This window comes from Cloeon dipterum, chromosome 2, assembly GCF_949628265.1.
Source record: "Cloeon dipterum chromosome 2, ieCloDipt1.1, whole genome shotgun sequence".
Classification (NCBI taxonomy): domain Eukaryota; kingdom Metazoa; phylum Arthropoda; class Insecta; order Ephemeroptera; family Baetidae; genus Cloeon; species Cloeon dipterum.
Genome location: NC_088787.1, coordinates 3,783,778 through 3,797,644, shown reverse-complemented (window position 1 = coordinate 3,797,644; position 13,867 = coordinate 3,783,778). Strand labels below are relative to the sequence as shown.

At 44.5% G+C, this 13,867-nt stretch overlaps 1 protein-coding gene across 1 annotated transcript; it reads left to right on the top strand.

Moving 5' to 3' along the window:
* The first annotated feature begins 8,514 nt into the window (after positions 1-8,514).
* Positions 8,515-13,320, top strand: LOC135937371 (E3 ubiquitin-protein ligase UHRF2-like). Its single transcript, XM_065480521.1, has 3 exons — positions 8,515-8,690; positions 12,711-12,864; positions 13,128-13,320. The coding sequence occupies exons 1-3, from the start codon at positions 8,660-8,662 to the stop codon at positions 13,318-13,320; spliced, it is 378 nt and encodes a 125-aa protein (XP_065336593.1). The 5' UTR covers positions 8,515-8,659.
* Positions 13,321-13,867: the final 547 nt, after the last annotated feature.

Sequence of the window (13,867 nt, the reverse complement as noted above, 5' to 3'; positions counted from 1 at the left end):
GCAGGCAGTGTTGCGGCAAATTGATTTCTTTATATTTAGCTGCTTTTGGCGTCACCCCGTCTACTGCATGGCCCAATTCAATCAACCCATTTTTCGTTTGGATAAAGCAAACGAGCATAAAAGCGTAAAAAGAAGCACATTTCTCTCTGCAATACCGGCCTACAAACAAACCAACACCCAATCCAAACATGACACCGCTGCGCTGGCGTTTTTATATCCATTGTTTTTAGATACCATTTAAATTCATGCAGCAGCCAGCGATCGGAGCCCTTGTTTTGCATTTCATGGCTTAAAAATTTTGCATTTCGCCCTGTCTTAAGCGCGTCTCCAGTCTCCAGCATCCGCGTCGCAATTTGAGCAAGGCTTTTAACCAAACCCCTCTTTCAAACTCATGCGATTAACGCAGACATTAAATAATGCCACGCGTGACTTTAGTAAAATCCAATTGTTTCACGCTTTCAAGAAAAAGCAACCTAAATTGTCAATATAAACCCCAATATAGATAAAAAGAAAAAAAACAAGCAATTCAATCAGCCACATCTCCGATCTTACTTACTATATATTAAAAATTCAATGGTTTACGAAATCAATTGAAAATTCATACATATTTCTCCAAATGCAGGCTGTCCCTGGGCGTGGTCATCGCGGACGCCGAGCACGAGCAGCTGGACGCCAGCGAGCCCCTTCCCTTGACCTGCTCCAAGCCGACCTGGCCTCGCCCCTGTACTGGCTGCATTTTCTCCCCACGCCCTGAGCACCCTGAAACAGAAAAACAAAGAAGAGCAGTAACCAGAAATAGATAAACAGAAAATGGGAAGATAAAAGCGAAAGTGGAAAAGAGAATTGAAAGAAGAGCTCCTCCTAGAAGGAGCCCCTCTTTCAGCACACACAAAAAATGTCCGCGAAGGCTTGTTGAAATAAATTCAACGCACCACTCTGATCTTCCTTTTGGCAAGAGCAGAGGCGGACGGAAACACACAAACAGTCAGGGAGAGACACACGAAGAAGAGGAGATGAAAATGTAAACGACTCACCAGATTATACTGCTCTTGTTTCGAAGCCGTACTGTCCTTCCACGCGTGCACGCATCGCCATCGCCACCGCTGGTAATTAGAGGGCGAAAAAGGAGTCAAATGTCGGCGATGAATGATTAGCGTGATGAACGATCAACTGAATAACAAACTAAACATAAACAAACCAAGATGGCCGACCGATGGCTTCGACTTAGAATGCCGGCTGGCCCGGCTGCCGCATTAAACGGATTTAAGTTGGCAGCGCTGACCAGCGTCGACGCGCGTGGGAGCAAGGATGAGAACTGGAGACGAAATTGACAGCGCGAGGGAGAGTCTAGACTGGTCGAGTCTCGCACCAGCCAATCAGAGAGCTGCGGCCTGCTTTCCAGGAATTTCGCTCAAGGAAGAAGTGGTGGTGGGATTGTCGCTTTGACTGAAAGAGTGGATTTTCCGTTGCTAACAGAGTCCCACTCCTTCCCCTCCCCCCTTACTTTTGCCAGCGACAAATAATGCTAATCCAACGGTTTATGTCTTGTCATTGCCTTTGTGAGTTGCTCTGTGAACACAACTGGTAATTTCGCTGCATATTTTGCGTCATTTAACGAGTGCGTTTCGACTAGCTGTGATGGCTAACCACCCCAGAAAACCTCAACCACCCTTTGCGGCTGCTCGCGGTAAGTCATTTAGTAATTTGAATACATAGCTGTTACCCGGCTTGCAACATTCGCGCAGCGCTTTCTCACTTAAACTGCCCGATGAAAGCGCCATTTTTTTTTAAATCTATGCACATAGTCGCTGCCGCTTTATATTCTCACTCAGGCCTGCAATTATTCGGCTCTTATTTTACATAGGCTGCTCGCAAGTTTTAGTTGCTTCGACAGCCAGCACGGACCGATTATGCCGTGCTGCGCTTCGACTCGGTTTTACTCAGGCCCAAACGCCGCTGTGGGCTTCAACCCCAGCAGAAAATTTGTAGCCAATTAAATCCGCTTTTTTGGCTCAGAATTGGGACCTTCTTGCTCCAATAATGATGACTCCAGGACACTTTTTTTCTGCTTTTTTTTTTGCTTGAGAGCGAATTCGATTTAATTTGCTTCTATGCACAAAGACCTATTGCGATTTACTTTTGCAGCTTAATTTAAGCATTTAACTTGAATCTTTTTGTATCAAAGTTTGTGGTCGTTTTTTGAACATGAATTGGTTTAGTTTTGTCGTAGTTTTTTTTGTTTTAACGGATCTAAGTGGATTATTATGCTTAATTACGTACAATTAATAAGATAGAAGCAATGTAATACTCGTAGTATAGTTCAATTGCTCTCTAATTTTACCCGGCCAGCACTAGAAATTCACGTATGTACTTTACCTATAGGACTCGCGCGATTAGGATGATTAGGATACTCAATCATGCTGCCTCTTAAAAGCTGTACTTTTTTCACCTCTGACACATAAGGAGACAGGTTTCTGATATGAACTGAAAACTGAATCGGACAGTTGAGTTGTAATTTTAATTTATTTCAAATATGTTTTTATTAATAGCATCAGTCTTTTAAAAATTGTATTATAATTAGACACCTGAGCCAGCCGATCTTTTTTCAAGCCGCCACCCGCCGACCTTTTTACTGTCAGCCAGAACATAATCTTAAATTATGGCAATGAATTTGGAAAGTAAAAGCACAGATGTAATTTACAAAAACTTAATTAGCTTTTGCTTTGTCGTCCATTTTAGAGCTGAAAACTGACAAAACTCAACTAACTTACCATGGTTCGCCAGTCTTGCATTACGGAAAAATTAACTACTGTTTTAGCTTATAAAATCAGCGTGAAAATCCACGTTTTCAGTTTTTCTGCATTTAAAAAATTACAAATAGGTCACATTTCACATCAAAAGTCAGAAATTTTGGAAAAATTTCGGTCTTTTGGTGTAACAAGTGGCTTTTTCCACTCTTTTTTAGATTCCAACATCACGAGAATTTTTTATCTTCAATAAATATGCATTAATATGTTTCGGGAAAAAGGCGCAAAATTGCAGAAAACCCGCAAATATACAGTTTTCTTGCAATGCAGTGTTTTTGCTGGATAAAATGTGGGTTTTTTTGCGATCTCTACAATTAACAGCGTATTACACTACTTTATTTTCGAGTTGCGTAGTCGCTTATGTATAAAGCACAATGAACTAACCGGCTGAAATCCAGCCACCAGCCGAGCCGACAAAATTTTGGCAGCCAGCCGCTGACGTTTGTATTGACGGAGCCGGAGAGCAAGCCGCCGATCAAAATGTGGGCCGCTCAGATGTCTAATTGGAAAGAATCGTGCCGTTTGAAATAATTTGGCCAGACCGCAGACCGGGGTTCGACTCGGCGGAAAACACGCTCGATTTGCAGCAAATATTTTAGCCTGGCCCACGTTAATTGGAGCAACGTCGAAAAAATGCATTTGATCTTGAGAATCGAGCCGCCCTCTCGAAACGGGTCACTTCGGGCATTTGCGGGCCGCTTGAACTAATAATATGTAAAACGCGCTACAGCGTGTCCAAGATTTCAGGCTGGCGTCTGTGTACGAGTCGTTTTTTAATCTATATAATAAATCCTCTGCTGCCGGCGGGCAGTGGCGAGTGGGCGGAACGGAGCGGCTCAAAGCATGCGGTGAATAGAAAATTAGGAAAATTAAAAAAAACATATTACCCCCCCATTAAAACCCAGGTGGGCAAAATGTAAAAACCCGGGTTTTTCAAAACCCTGCCAAATATTCCTGCATGTTATGTCTCAAAGGGATTTGCTCTAAAACAACAAGGCCGGCAAGCTTTGTATTAACGCCGCCGCGTCTTACCTTTCCGTCATTCGGTCGACGAAGCCCGTCACCCGATCATGGAATTTAATCATTTTCTCGCGCACGTATCTCTTAAAGTCGGTAATTTTCTTGTTGTTGCCGGTCACGAAGTCGAAAGGCTCGTCTAACATTTTAGTTAATTGAAACCTGCGCCTGGTTTTTCCCTTCCTCCCAAAAAATAAGAGCCGATTTGGTTTTTGCACTGTTTAATGTTTAATTCGATCAGAGTGGACGTTTGTTTGGCTCTCCTCGCCGTGTTTCAGTCTGCGAGGGGCACATTTCAGATAGACTTTCTTTCATTCAGCTCAACTATATGCGACGTGAAATGCGCAAAGGCGAAAATGATTTTTTTGTATTAAAATTCGGCCATGCATTCGTCGGATTATCGAACACGACCCCTCGTCTAACAGGTGTTTGATTCGAATTTTACCTGTGCTACCCTCTAACGACGTTTTCAGGGTATCCGACCTGAGAACATCTACGCGGAAGGGTTTTAGCAATTTTAATAGATTTTGCGATAGCGTTTCAACGATTTTTCACCCTCACCTGTCACCGAGCTTCCTCAGGTCACGGTTATTCCGGAGCCATCGCTCTTTTTTGGGTCCTCCGAATTTATGCAATGCTAATTTTTGGCGGATATTTCACGCGCGGAGAGCTGCAACGAGCACACGTGCGCTGCACGGCGCCCCAACGACTTTTTTTCATTTTTCGCGATTTATTCCGAACTTCAGTGTTGTATGAGCATCAATTTGTTGCTCAATTTCGAACCTTCTGGGTTCTATCGCGAGCAATTATTGGTAGGTGACCTCGCTAGGTTGCGCTGCCTGAGCTCAGGGCCCGCCGGCGTTTTCGGGCGAATTTCTTCACTGCTGAAAGTTTAACGCGCGTCTCGCGAGCACTACAAATTATAGAGATTTTTTTAGTTATAACTTTAACTCAGCTATTATTATCGCCCTATCCTCTTCTAATTGGCGAGCAATGATGCGAAACCGAGTTTGAGAATTTTCTGGCCTATAGGTGAATTATGGCGATTTTTTTTAAAAATTAGCTTTTTCGCTCTCGATGCACCAACGAGCAGCGACAATGGGCCTGCTCGCAAGCACACCACTTTTGCTCTCCGCCGCCGGCCTTTGACGCGCTTTCTCGCGGCCGGCCGCAAAATGTTTTCAGCCTGAAATGCCTGATTCAAGGCTTTTTCATGCCTATATAATTTTAAAATATAACTTTTTATTTATTTTTCAGCTGTGCAACGCGTAATGCTCACTTGTAGAACATTTATTATGGTATTTTTGTGTATTGATGCTGGCGATTTGCATCAATAGCGACCGTAGAAACTTGGGAACAAAATCCTCGGCCGCGTAGTTCAAAATTCCGTGAAGATCATAGCGACTTATCTTGGTTTAACTTGATAAGAAGTGAGACTGAGACTCACTTTTCAGGCATTTGAATGACAAACACGATCTGAATTGCTGTGCACTTTGTGAGATTAATATTATTTTTAAATTGAATAAATAAATCTATATTACTCGTTTAAATTTTTATGCCATTTTTTCTACAATTTTATTATTGCATACCCAATGAACAATATTTATGACATCAATTGAAAAATACGGTTCTCTCAATCATTTGGGAAAAGCTTGGTAATTTCGATCCTGGCACTAAACGCATATTTTTCACCAACTTCACGCAAGGATCTCTATTTTCTGTTAATTTTAATAACAAATTAATTTTTCAAAGTAGAGAAAATCGAGTGCGTTTCAACTTGAATCCGGATATTTCATTTCGATAAGGGGCTGCTGACGTATGTAAAACCACTAAACACACACATGACCTGCCTCGAAGTGAGCACGTACAAGGAAAAAATTGAACCACAATCCAAACTCACAATCGCTAAAAATCGTTAGCTTGAGCACCAACTGCACAATTTCTCACTCAGCGCGGTGAAAAGTTCTTGGCCACCGTGAAAATACTCAGCTGAAGAAAAACAGACATTTCCTCACAATCAGCAGCGTCCTCTTAGCTCTTTTTTCCTCAACTTCGACACCAACCAAAATAGGAAAACAACAAAAAAGGAATTAATTGGAGGTTCAGTTCGAATTTGTCGGTTGATCATCTGGTCGAAAAAATGCAGAGACAATTTGCAATTTCCCTTTTCCACTGTCCAGCGCCCGCAGAAGGCCGACACTGTCCAATTCCAGCCCTTTTGCTGTCTGAATGCTGGCACAGCAGGTTTCTTTTTCCTGCAATGGAAACATTAGAGGAAAGATTTCTAATTTATTTATCACGCAATAGTCGCGCGGCAACGCTGGAATTTTTATTCAGGCTAACAATAGGAAAAGCAGCTGATTTTTCACACCGCCGTGGAATAAAATAAAATTAAGGTACAATGCTTTCAAGCTTGAATCGTCCGTTCGCAGCAGAGCTTTTATTTCGCTCTCCTCCGATTGCCAGTCAAAGTCGCGAATTCATCCCACTTGGAGACGCCAGGATAGTGACGCGGCGGCCGAGCACAGCATGCCAAGGGAATTTATTTATAAAAGCTTCTTTTTCATTCCCGGGGTTTTTTCAGAACCCTGCAAAACATTCATGCCTTTTATGTCTCATATAGGGATTTGCTCTAAAACAACAAGGCCGGCAAGCTTTGTATTTTTGCTCTCCTTGACCCCGTATTCCGCGCGCCACCTGCGTCGGCGTCGGCACGTGTAGTGCACAGGTATGTGATCTTTAAACCGGAAGTCGATAGCCTGCAGGTTCCCCACACTCCACTCTTCCCGCTTGCGCATTATACGGACCTGTAGTTGAAATTCTACTTTGTCAGTTGCGAAATTAGATGGAACCTGTCGTGGCCCATAATCTGCAGCAAGCTGCTCGACCGAATACACGATTTGCCTGTTATTTTCCCGTAGGTGCACGTTCAGAATAAACAAAGCCTTTCGTAATTCCCTCTTGAACACGACCACGGGGTCAAGTGAGCTCGCCGCGCAGCTCTTCACAGTCAGCTCCATTTCCTGCACGTTCCCATTGTTAATCATGTGTATCATACGAATGTACACCTGCGCCATGTTAGTAATTAACGCCGCGCGTCTTTCCTTTTTGTCATTCGGTCGACGAAGCCCGTCACCCGATCATGGGATTTAATCATTTTCTTCCGCACCTATCTCTAAAAGTAGGTAATTTTCTTGTTGTTGCCGGCCTCCGTTACCTGCCGATTTAAGGCCCGCAAGTGCTCGCGCATTGCAGATCCCGTCGGCGGCAGCAAAAGCTTAAAAATTATCCTATGCGAACCCGGAGAGTCACAGCGCGCGTTTTTCCCTCCGAAATTTCACTTGTTCTGCAACCGCGTCGAATTGTCCTCGCGCAAACATTTGCAGTTGCTTCTGTCAGAGCGTACGTCATGTTTTGCTTCGTTTTGTTAACAACTCTATTGGGATCGAAACGGACCCGGCTCGATGAATTTTGGCAGTTGTGCGTCGCCACACAATTGGAAAGAAATCAGAAAATAGATTAGCATGTGAATAAATGATCCCCGGATGACGCCCGACTTGGTCAGCCTTGAATTATCGGCTGACGTCCGTACACTAGCGCGTACGGCGACTCCTTTAAATCAGCTGACACGGCCGTGTTCATGCTGTAAGCTATTTCCTTCCCAACTTTTCTTGTTTTTCTCGTCAGCGAATTGATTTTACTGTTTGCACTGCTCGCTCGGTTTCTCTACTCGCGAAGGCTGACCAATAATTGTTTTATCTCAGCCGGATTGCAAAAGATATTCTTGGCACACGAACTCTTTTTTTATTCACGAGCGGCGAAAAATGGCAGAAATGATTCGCCCTTATCGCGTGGGAATGTACGCATTTTCATCTCGAGTCAACCGCTAGAAATAAAACTTGTGCAGTGTTTGCTGCTTCATTTTCAGCGCCGCGAGCAACGGCAGGCAATATAAATTTCGGGTTTTTGGCCTGTTTTTTCCGCCTTCCAGATATACTGACACGATGTTATCAGTTTGCTACAATTTGTTCTTTTTATTGTTTTCCAGAGCCAGACCCGACCATCGGTCTCTTGCTGCAGCCGGCGTCCATTGAGCTTCAGGAGGAGCTAATGCGGCCTGAGCCAATGGAGATTGACGAAAGCCAGGAGGGAATGGCTCGCGCGCCGGATCTCCCTTCGGCGCCGGATCTGCCTTCTGTGCCGAGCATCAGAAGCTCAGTGGCCAAGATCGGCTTTTTCGAGGTGCGCTTTTTTATTTTGTGGAAATGATATAGTTGTTTGACAATATGACCCTGAAAATTGAACAGGTCGAGGATGAAGTGCTCTACCAAGACAGGTTGAGCGGTGAGTGGTGCGAGGCCACTATTGTCGGCGTCACCGCCGACAATGAAGGAAACCTGTCCTTCCACGTCCGGAACAAACGGTTAGTTTGCCTGAAATGTTGTTTATATTTTTGCAAATTATTTATTTGTGACGCAAAAAGGTCCGGAAACGTGGAGGACTGTGTCGAGCTGGATGTTCTAGCTCCGGGCAGGAGCGTCCAGGTTGCCGCCAACGAACTGGAGGAGGGCATGTGCCTTCTGGCCTTCATGGGCGCCACCAATGTCTTCAACCGAGGATGGTAACCTGAACCCTTTGTTTTGGTCAAAGGGGTTAAAATTTATATTTTCAGGTTCAAGGTGACTGTCAGCCGAGTGGAAAAGACGGCCAACCTAGTCAACAGGGTTTATGGTACCGTGATCCTCTCGTCTCAGGAAAAACTCGAGGACCAGCGCATCTTCTTCTTCCACGATGCATTCCTCTTTCCTAAATTACTGCCGCGCCAGCAATGGACCATGGAAGGAGACTGGATCAGCCTGAGGAAGCGTGAGTGTCTTCAATTTTTATGCTGTCAAAAATGTTTGTATTAGACATCTGAGCCGACCGCATTTTGATCGGCGGCTGGCTTTCCGGCTCCGAGCCATACAGACATCGGCGAGTGGCTGGCAAAATTTGCATCACTAGTGACATCTATATTCAAATAAAGGACAATCTTAATTTATGTTATAGACCGACAAGAGGTTATTTGCCAAAATCTGTGTTAAAGGTGAAAATAGACAAATTTTTGACCAGGGATCAATGGACTTTGAAGAAATTTTTTTTTGCGCAAACTTTGCCTCAATTGACCGAGAAAATAGTTAAGAAAACCCCGAATTTCTAATTTTTGAGGGTTTTGCGGGTGTTCGAAGGTCAAAAACTGGGAATTTCGAGTACTTTGTAACTTTGCTCAGAGTGATTCTAGAACAAAAATTAAAAAACCGTTTAACTCGTCTCAACAAGGCAAACAACTTTTATGATGACCTCAAAGTGGTAGGTCAAAGGTCAAGGTCATAAAATTGATTTTTTTTTTATTTAAAACTCGAATTTGAAATTGAAAATACTGTAATTTTTTATTTTTTTCATAGCCATTTTGTAGAGTACAAAAAATTTAGTTGAAAACATTAAAATTTGGATTGGAGTTTTTCCTCATTTTATTTAAAAAAATGGAAACTTCGAAAACTCTTGTTTTTCGAGGTTGTTAAAAAATGATGATCGACTAAATTTCGACTTCTAATCATCTGATTTTGGAAAACCGCATACCGTTTGACTCGTCTCGACGTCCCAAAGTATACTAAAGGGGTACGAGACCCACTAACCCCCAACCCCCATTTAACCCCCTCAATAACGGGAAATTTAGCATGTCTTCGTCTGTTTCAACACATTGGCACGACGTCGAGTGTACTGTGCCTTCCGCGCCGCGCGCGCGCGCTGCCGCTAATCAATCGTCATCAGCCGCTGGAAGGTGCGTTTCTCCACGGAGAGCGACTCAATGCCGACGTATATTTCTCCAGCTTTGTTGCGAGTTAACGTCGCGTCGACAGCGGCTTGCACTTAGTTAGTCTTGGCAGCGCAGCGCAGAGCAAATGCAAACGCGTCGATTTGCAAATTGAGAAGCACCACTTCTCTCGCTGCAACGATTTTCATCTGCCCGATTAGTGCATCGCTCTCATTCCTCGTCGAGCCTACAACACGGGAAATTACCAACATTATGTAGAACTGCTCGTTGAAAGTGATGCTGTCAGAGGAAAGTTGCACGGCTCAAACTTTATTGGGAAACGAAGCAATTGCAGATTATCACTCTATTATTATTTTATTTGAAACAATTGCACAAACGGAATGTAATAACGCTTTCATAACAAGAATCTAGAGGCTGATGAATCTGCTCGAGCTGCTTTAAAGAAAAAACTAGGTTGGAAACACTTGCTAGCAATCGCTCATTCTTTGAAAAAAAACACGTCCTTTTTTGTTGAAATTGATTTTAAGAAAATTTCGCCTGAGAGTTGAAGAGGTTTATGCAACCTGCTCAACACACGAGACAAAAATTACTACAATTCGGTCGAGCTGTAGAAAACATTTGGCTCACTTTCCTCGCAAAATTGAAAGCCGAATTAGGAACAAAGTAGTCTAAAAACAATCAGCTTGCGATTTGCTTCCTCTCATCCGGCCGGAGAGGGCAAATAAACAGAAGAGAAAGTGATCAATTCGCGTGTGTACTGTATTATCCACTGAAAAAGGCCTGGCCGAAATGTTGGCATGAGATTGAATGGAAATCCGCGGTGAAGCAATTAATTGAGCGGCTCGGTTCGGCCGGCGGGTGCGTGTGTGACGGACGCGGCGGAAGGCCCAGCCAGCACCGCGCAGCTCTGCACCTAGCCGGGGGCGGCACGGGGGCGTCAGGGCTGCGTCTTGCTTAATGGGCTCGTTCTTATCCACTTAATTAGCAATAGGCGTGGTTTTCGCCGCTCTCTCTCTCTCTCTCTCTCTCTCTCTGTCGCGCGCGCTGTGATTCATGCCACTTTACGGCTGCGTGGCCTGAGACCGAAAGTAACGGCCGACTTTCGCAGTCGAATCCGCACTGACGGCGCGGCTGGAAGGCAAAGGCAGCTTTAGCGGAGCTGCGCTGCGGACACTCTTCAAGTGCGCTTTGTCTGCAACACTTTGCCGTGTCGAGTCGACCGACCACTTGCTGGTTGAATCATTAGGGAGTGCGGCGTTTTTATATCAATTTGTCCTGCCAACAATATATTAACATAATTATTTTCTCTCTTAGACCAGGCTCGTTTCCGCATTGCTTCAAACTCCAGACCGAGTAGATTTGTTTGTGTGTATTTCTCATAGCGCATACTTTCAGGTTAACTAACGTAATTGGGCCAACCATTTTTGGCAGTCAAAAGTGTGGTTAAACTGCCCCTAGACGACCGAAACCACCCCCTGTGCGCGAACTAAGCTGAGAACCACCTCAGCAGTCGGTACAAAAAAAACTCGAATATTGCATACAATATACAATTACAGAAAAATTCAGAGTGTACCGAAAATGTAAATAATTTTCCGCGTTTTTAATAAGCTTTTGCGGCTTGAACAATACTAAACATTTAAATTAAAAAACGCGTACCAAAATAAAAGTCGACTTCGACTTGCAGCACATTATAAATTTAGAGGTGAGGGCTAACAAAATTTGACCTTTCCTCATAGACAGTAAAGCTGGCTTTTAATGCTATAGCAGAACGCAGATGATTACGATGTCTGTTTTGGGTTTTGGGCGTACTTGATATGTAAAAAGAACAATGCAACTGAGAGGATTTAAAGGAGTTAAAATGCTTTCTCTCTGCTGGCTCGAACGTATTTTCCCGTTCGGACGGCTCGCGGATCTCTTTTCCAGGCCGGCCGGCTAGCTGGCAGCGAGTTTGTAAAATGTGTGTGTAGCGCGCGGCATGGATTAGAGAAATGGGTTTAGAGTTGCGGTCTACCCCGGCATTTAATGGGCCTGCCCGCCCATTCGATATAAAGAGAGATCAAAATTGTGGCAAGCTCCCCGCCCGGGCTGCAACCTTTGACTCGCGTGGTCGCGCACACAAATGCTGACTTCTAATAAGCGCGCAGGCCAAAAAAATAGTCCGGCAGCCGAGCTGCGGGCATGCAAATAGAAGGTATGCACAAGTCGGCGCAAATTAAGAGTTTGCGCGCGCGAACGGCATGAATTATAAATTGCGCGCGGCAGGCAAGTTTTTGCATTAAAAGTATGCACGTCGCGGATAATACCAAAGTTGCGGCGAGTTGATTACCTAATTGGAAACTTGGGTCGTTAAGGAGAGGAGAGAAGGCCTGCCGGCAGCGTCAGGCAGGATCGCCGCGTCTCAGGCGACGTCAAAGGCAAAAGTTGAAATCAGTTGTGCAGGATGCCGCAACTATTCCAGCCAAGCCAGAACTCAGCCTCGCGTGTTTCTGTTCGACCACCGGGCGAGATGCACACCAAGTAACGGGCTAGATAAATCTGAAAAACGCGGGCAAGTGCGAAGAAAAACTTTTTGAATTATTCGAGCGCAGGGGTGCAGTCGCAGTCGCACATTATGCATATCTCATTTGCGGGAGTAGTTGGCTCCGCGGCTGATGGCACGATGCACGTATTAAATTTGTGCCTGCCAGCCCTGCGGGGGAGCTGGTGGATTTGTTTGCTCAAAGCCGCGCGCTCTCAGACTCGCAGAGCATTCACTGCGGGCCGCCCTTGTGCCCTTGTGTGTGGATATGTGAATAAAGTGCGCGGATGACCTTATTTAATCAGAAAATTTATTCACTCTCACGAGTGACGCTAAAGCAGCACGCAGCTCTTGTATTTCCAGCCGAGCTGGCTCGAATAAAGGGGTTTGCGGGTTCCAATGCTGATTCGTGGGCATAAATCTTTTGGAGCTGCGCTGGTGGCCGGTTGCTTTTTGCAAAGGATTTATTGTATCTTAAAATTTACATGGTTTTTTTAAAACATTTGTTTGGCTAATTCTTGAATTGAAATTAAAATAAAAAAAATGATTTCAGCCTGCGATCGTTGCCTGGGGAACCCGAAAACGAACTGTCAGCTTTGTAGCTGTGAAAAATGCGGTGTGAAGGGCGATGACAAACCGCAAATCTCGTGCCAGAACTGCAACAACACGTGCCACCTGACCTGCGCCAACTCTGGACCCAACCTGTGGTGAGTCTCTGTCACTTACTCTTACTAGGATTAAATCACCAGCTTGTCGGGAAAGCGTCCGGGAATAAAAATCATATATTTAGGTTTTGTCCCTTTTTGGAGTTGAGATCAAAATATTTATTAGGACATCTCCTCTGACTTTTGCACCAGGCAATTTTGAATTTTTAGCTGATTTCATATAAAAAGTTGGACCAAAATCTTGGGCATCAAAACAGCTGAAATCACACAGAAAACTAACTCAAGCCTCATTTTGCATGTGTTAGGTTTTGTACTGGCTGCCTCTTGGACGAGGAGTTTGGGGCCATCTTCAGCAAAGAGGACACTTCGAAGAAGCCGAAGCCGCTGAAGACGGCTGTCCCGCCTGTCGGTCAAGCTGATGTGGTTACGGGCGTCGAGCCGTCAGAAGGCCCAAGCGTGTCCAATCGCCAACACGTGAGTCTTTTTGAATACATGTAGACATCTGAGCCAGCCGCGCCGCGCCAGCCGACTCAGCCGGTCCTTATCTCGAGCCGCCAGCCACCGACCTTTTTTATCGGCTGAGCCGCGCCAGCCAGCCAGCCACCCATAATTTTAATCTTTTCCATTTTTTCATTTCACGTGCCTTTGGGTTAAAAAAAACTTTGTGCCGTTTTCTGTTTCATTTATTTATTTATATTCTCTGTTTAAAATTTATTTTTAAGGCATTTCCGCTGCGATTTCAGACTCGATATCATTCTACTGTGCATTTTCACTTGAAAATAGTTTCTTTTGACGTGCTGAAAACCAAAATCATTCCAGCCATTTGCCGTAGAAACATTGGAAAAAATTTTAAGTGAAGAATGCACAGTAGGAGTGCCAGACTTCCAAAGCTAAAACCCGGAGATCCCTATACTCCCGTGTAAAAGTTTTCAGTCCCAAACCCGGAGATCTCCGGTCGAAACCCGGAGACTGGTAGCCCTAATGCACAGTGGCAAGATTGAGTCCGAAATCGCATCGAAAGTACCTTAAAATTAAATTTATTACG

Bases quoted from the DNA above. Each gene is read 5' to 3' on its own strand.
- LOC135937371 (XM_065480521.1), top strand. From the start codon at position 8,660: ATGGAAGGAGACTGGATCAGCCTGAGGAAGC. The intron at 8,691-12,710 runs GTGAGTGTCTTC...AAATGATTTCAG, and splicing joins CTGGATCAGCCTGAGGAAGC to CCTGCGATCGTTGCCTGGGG. The intron at 12,865-13,127 runs GTGAGTCTCTGT...TGCATGTGTTAG, and splicing joins AACTCTGGACCCAACCTGTG to GTTTTGTACTGGCTGCCTCT.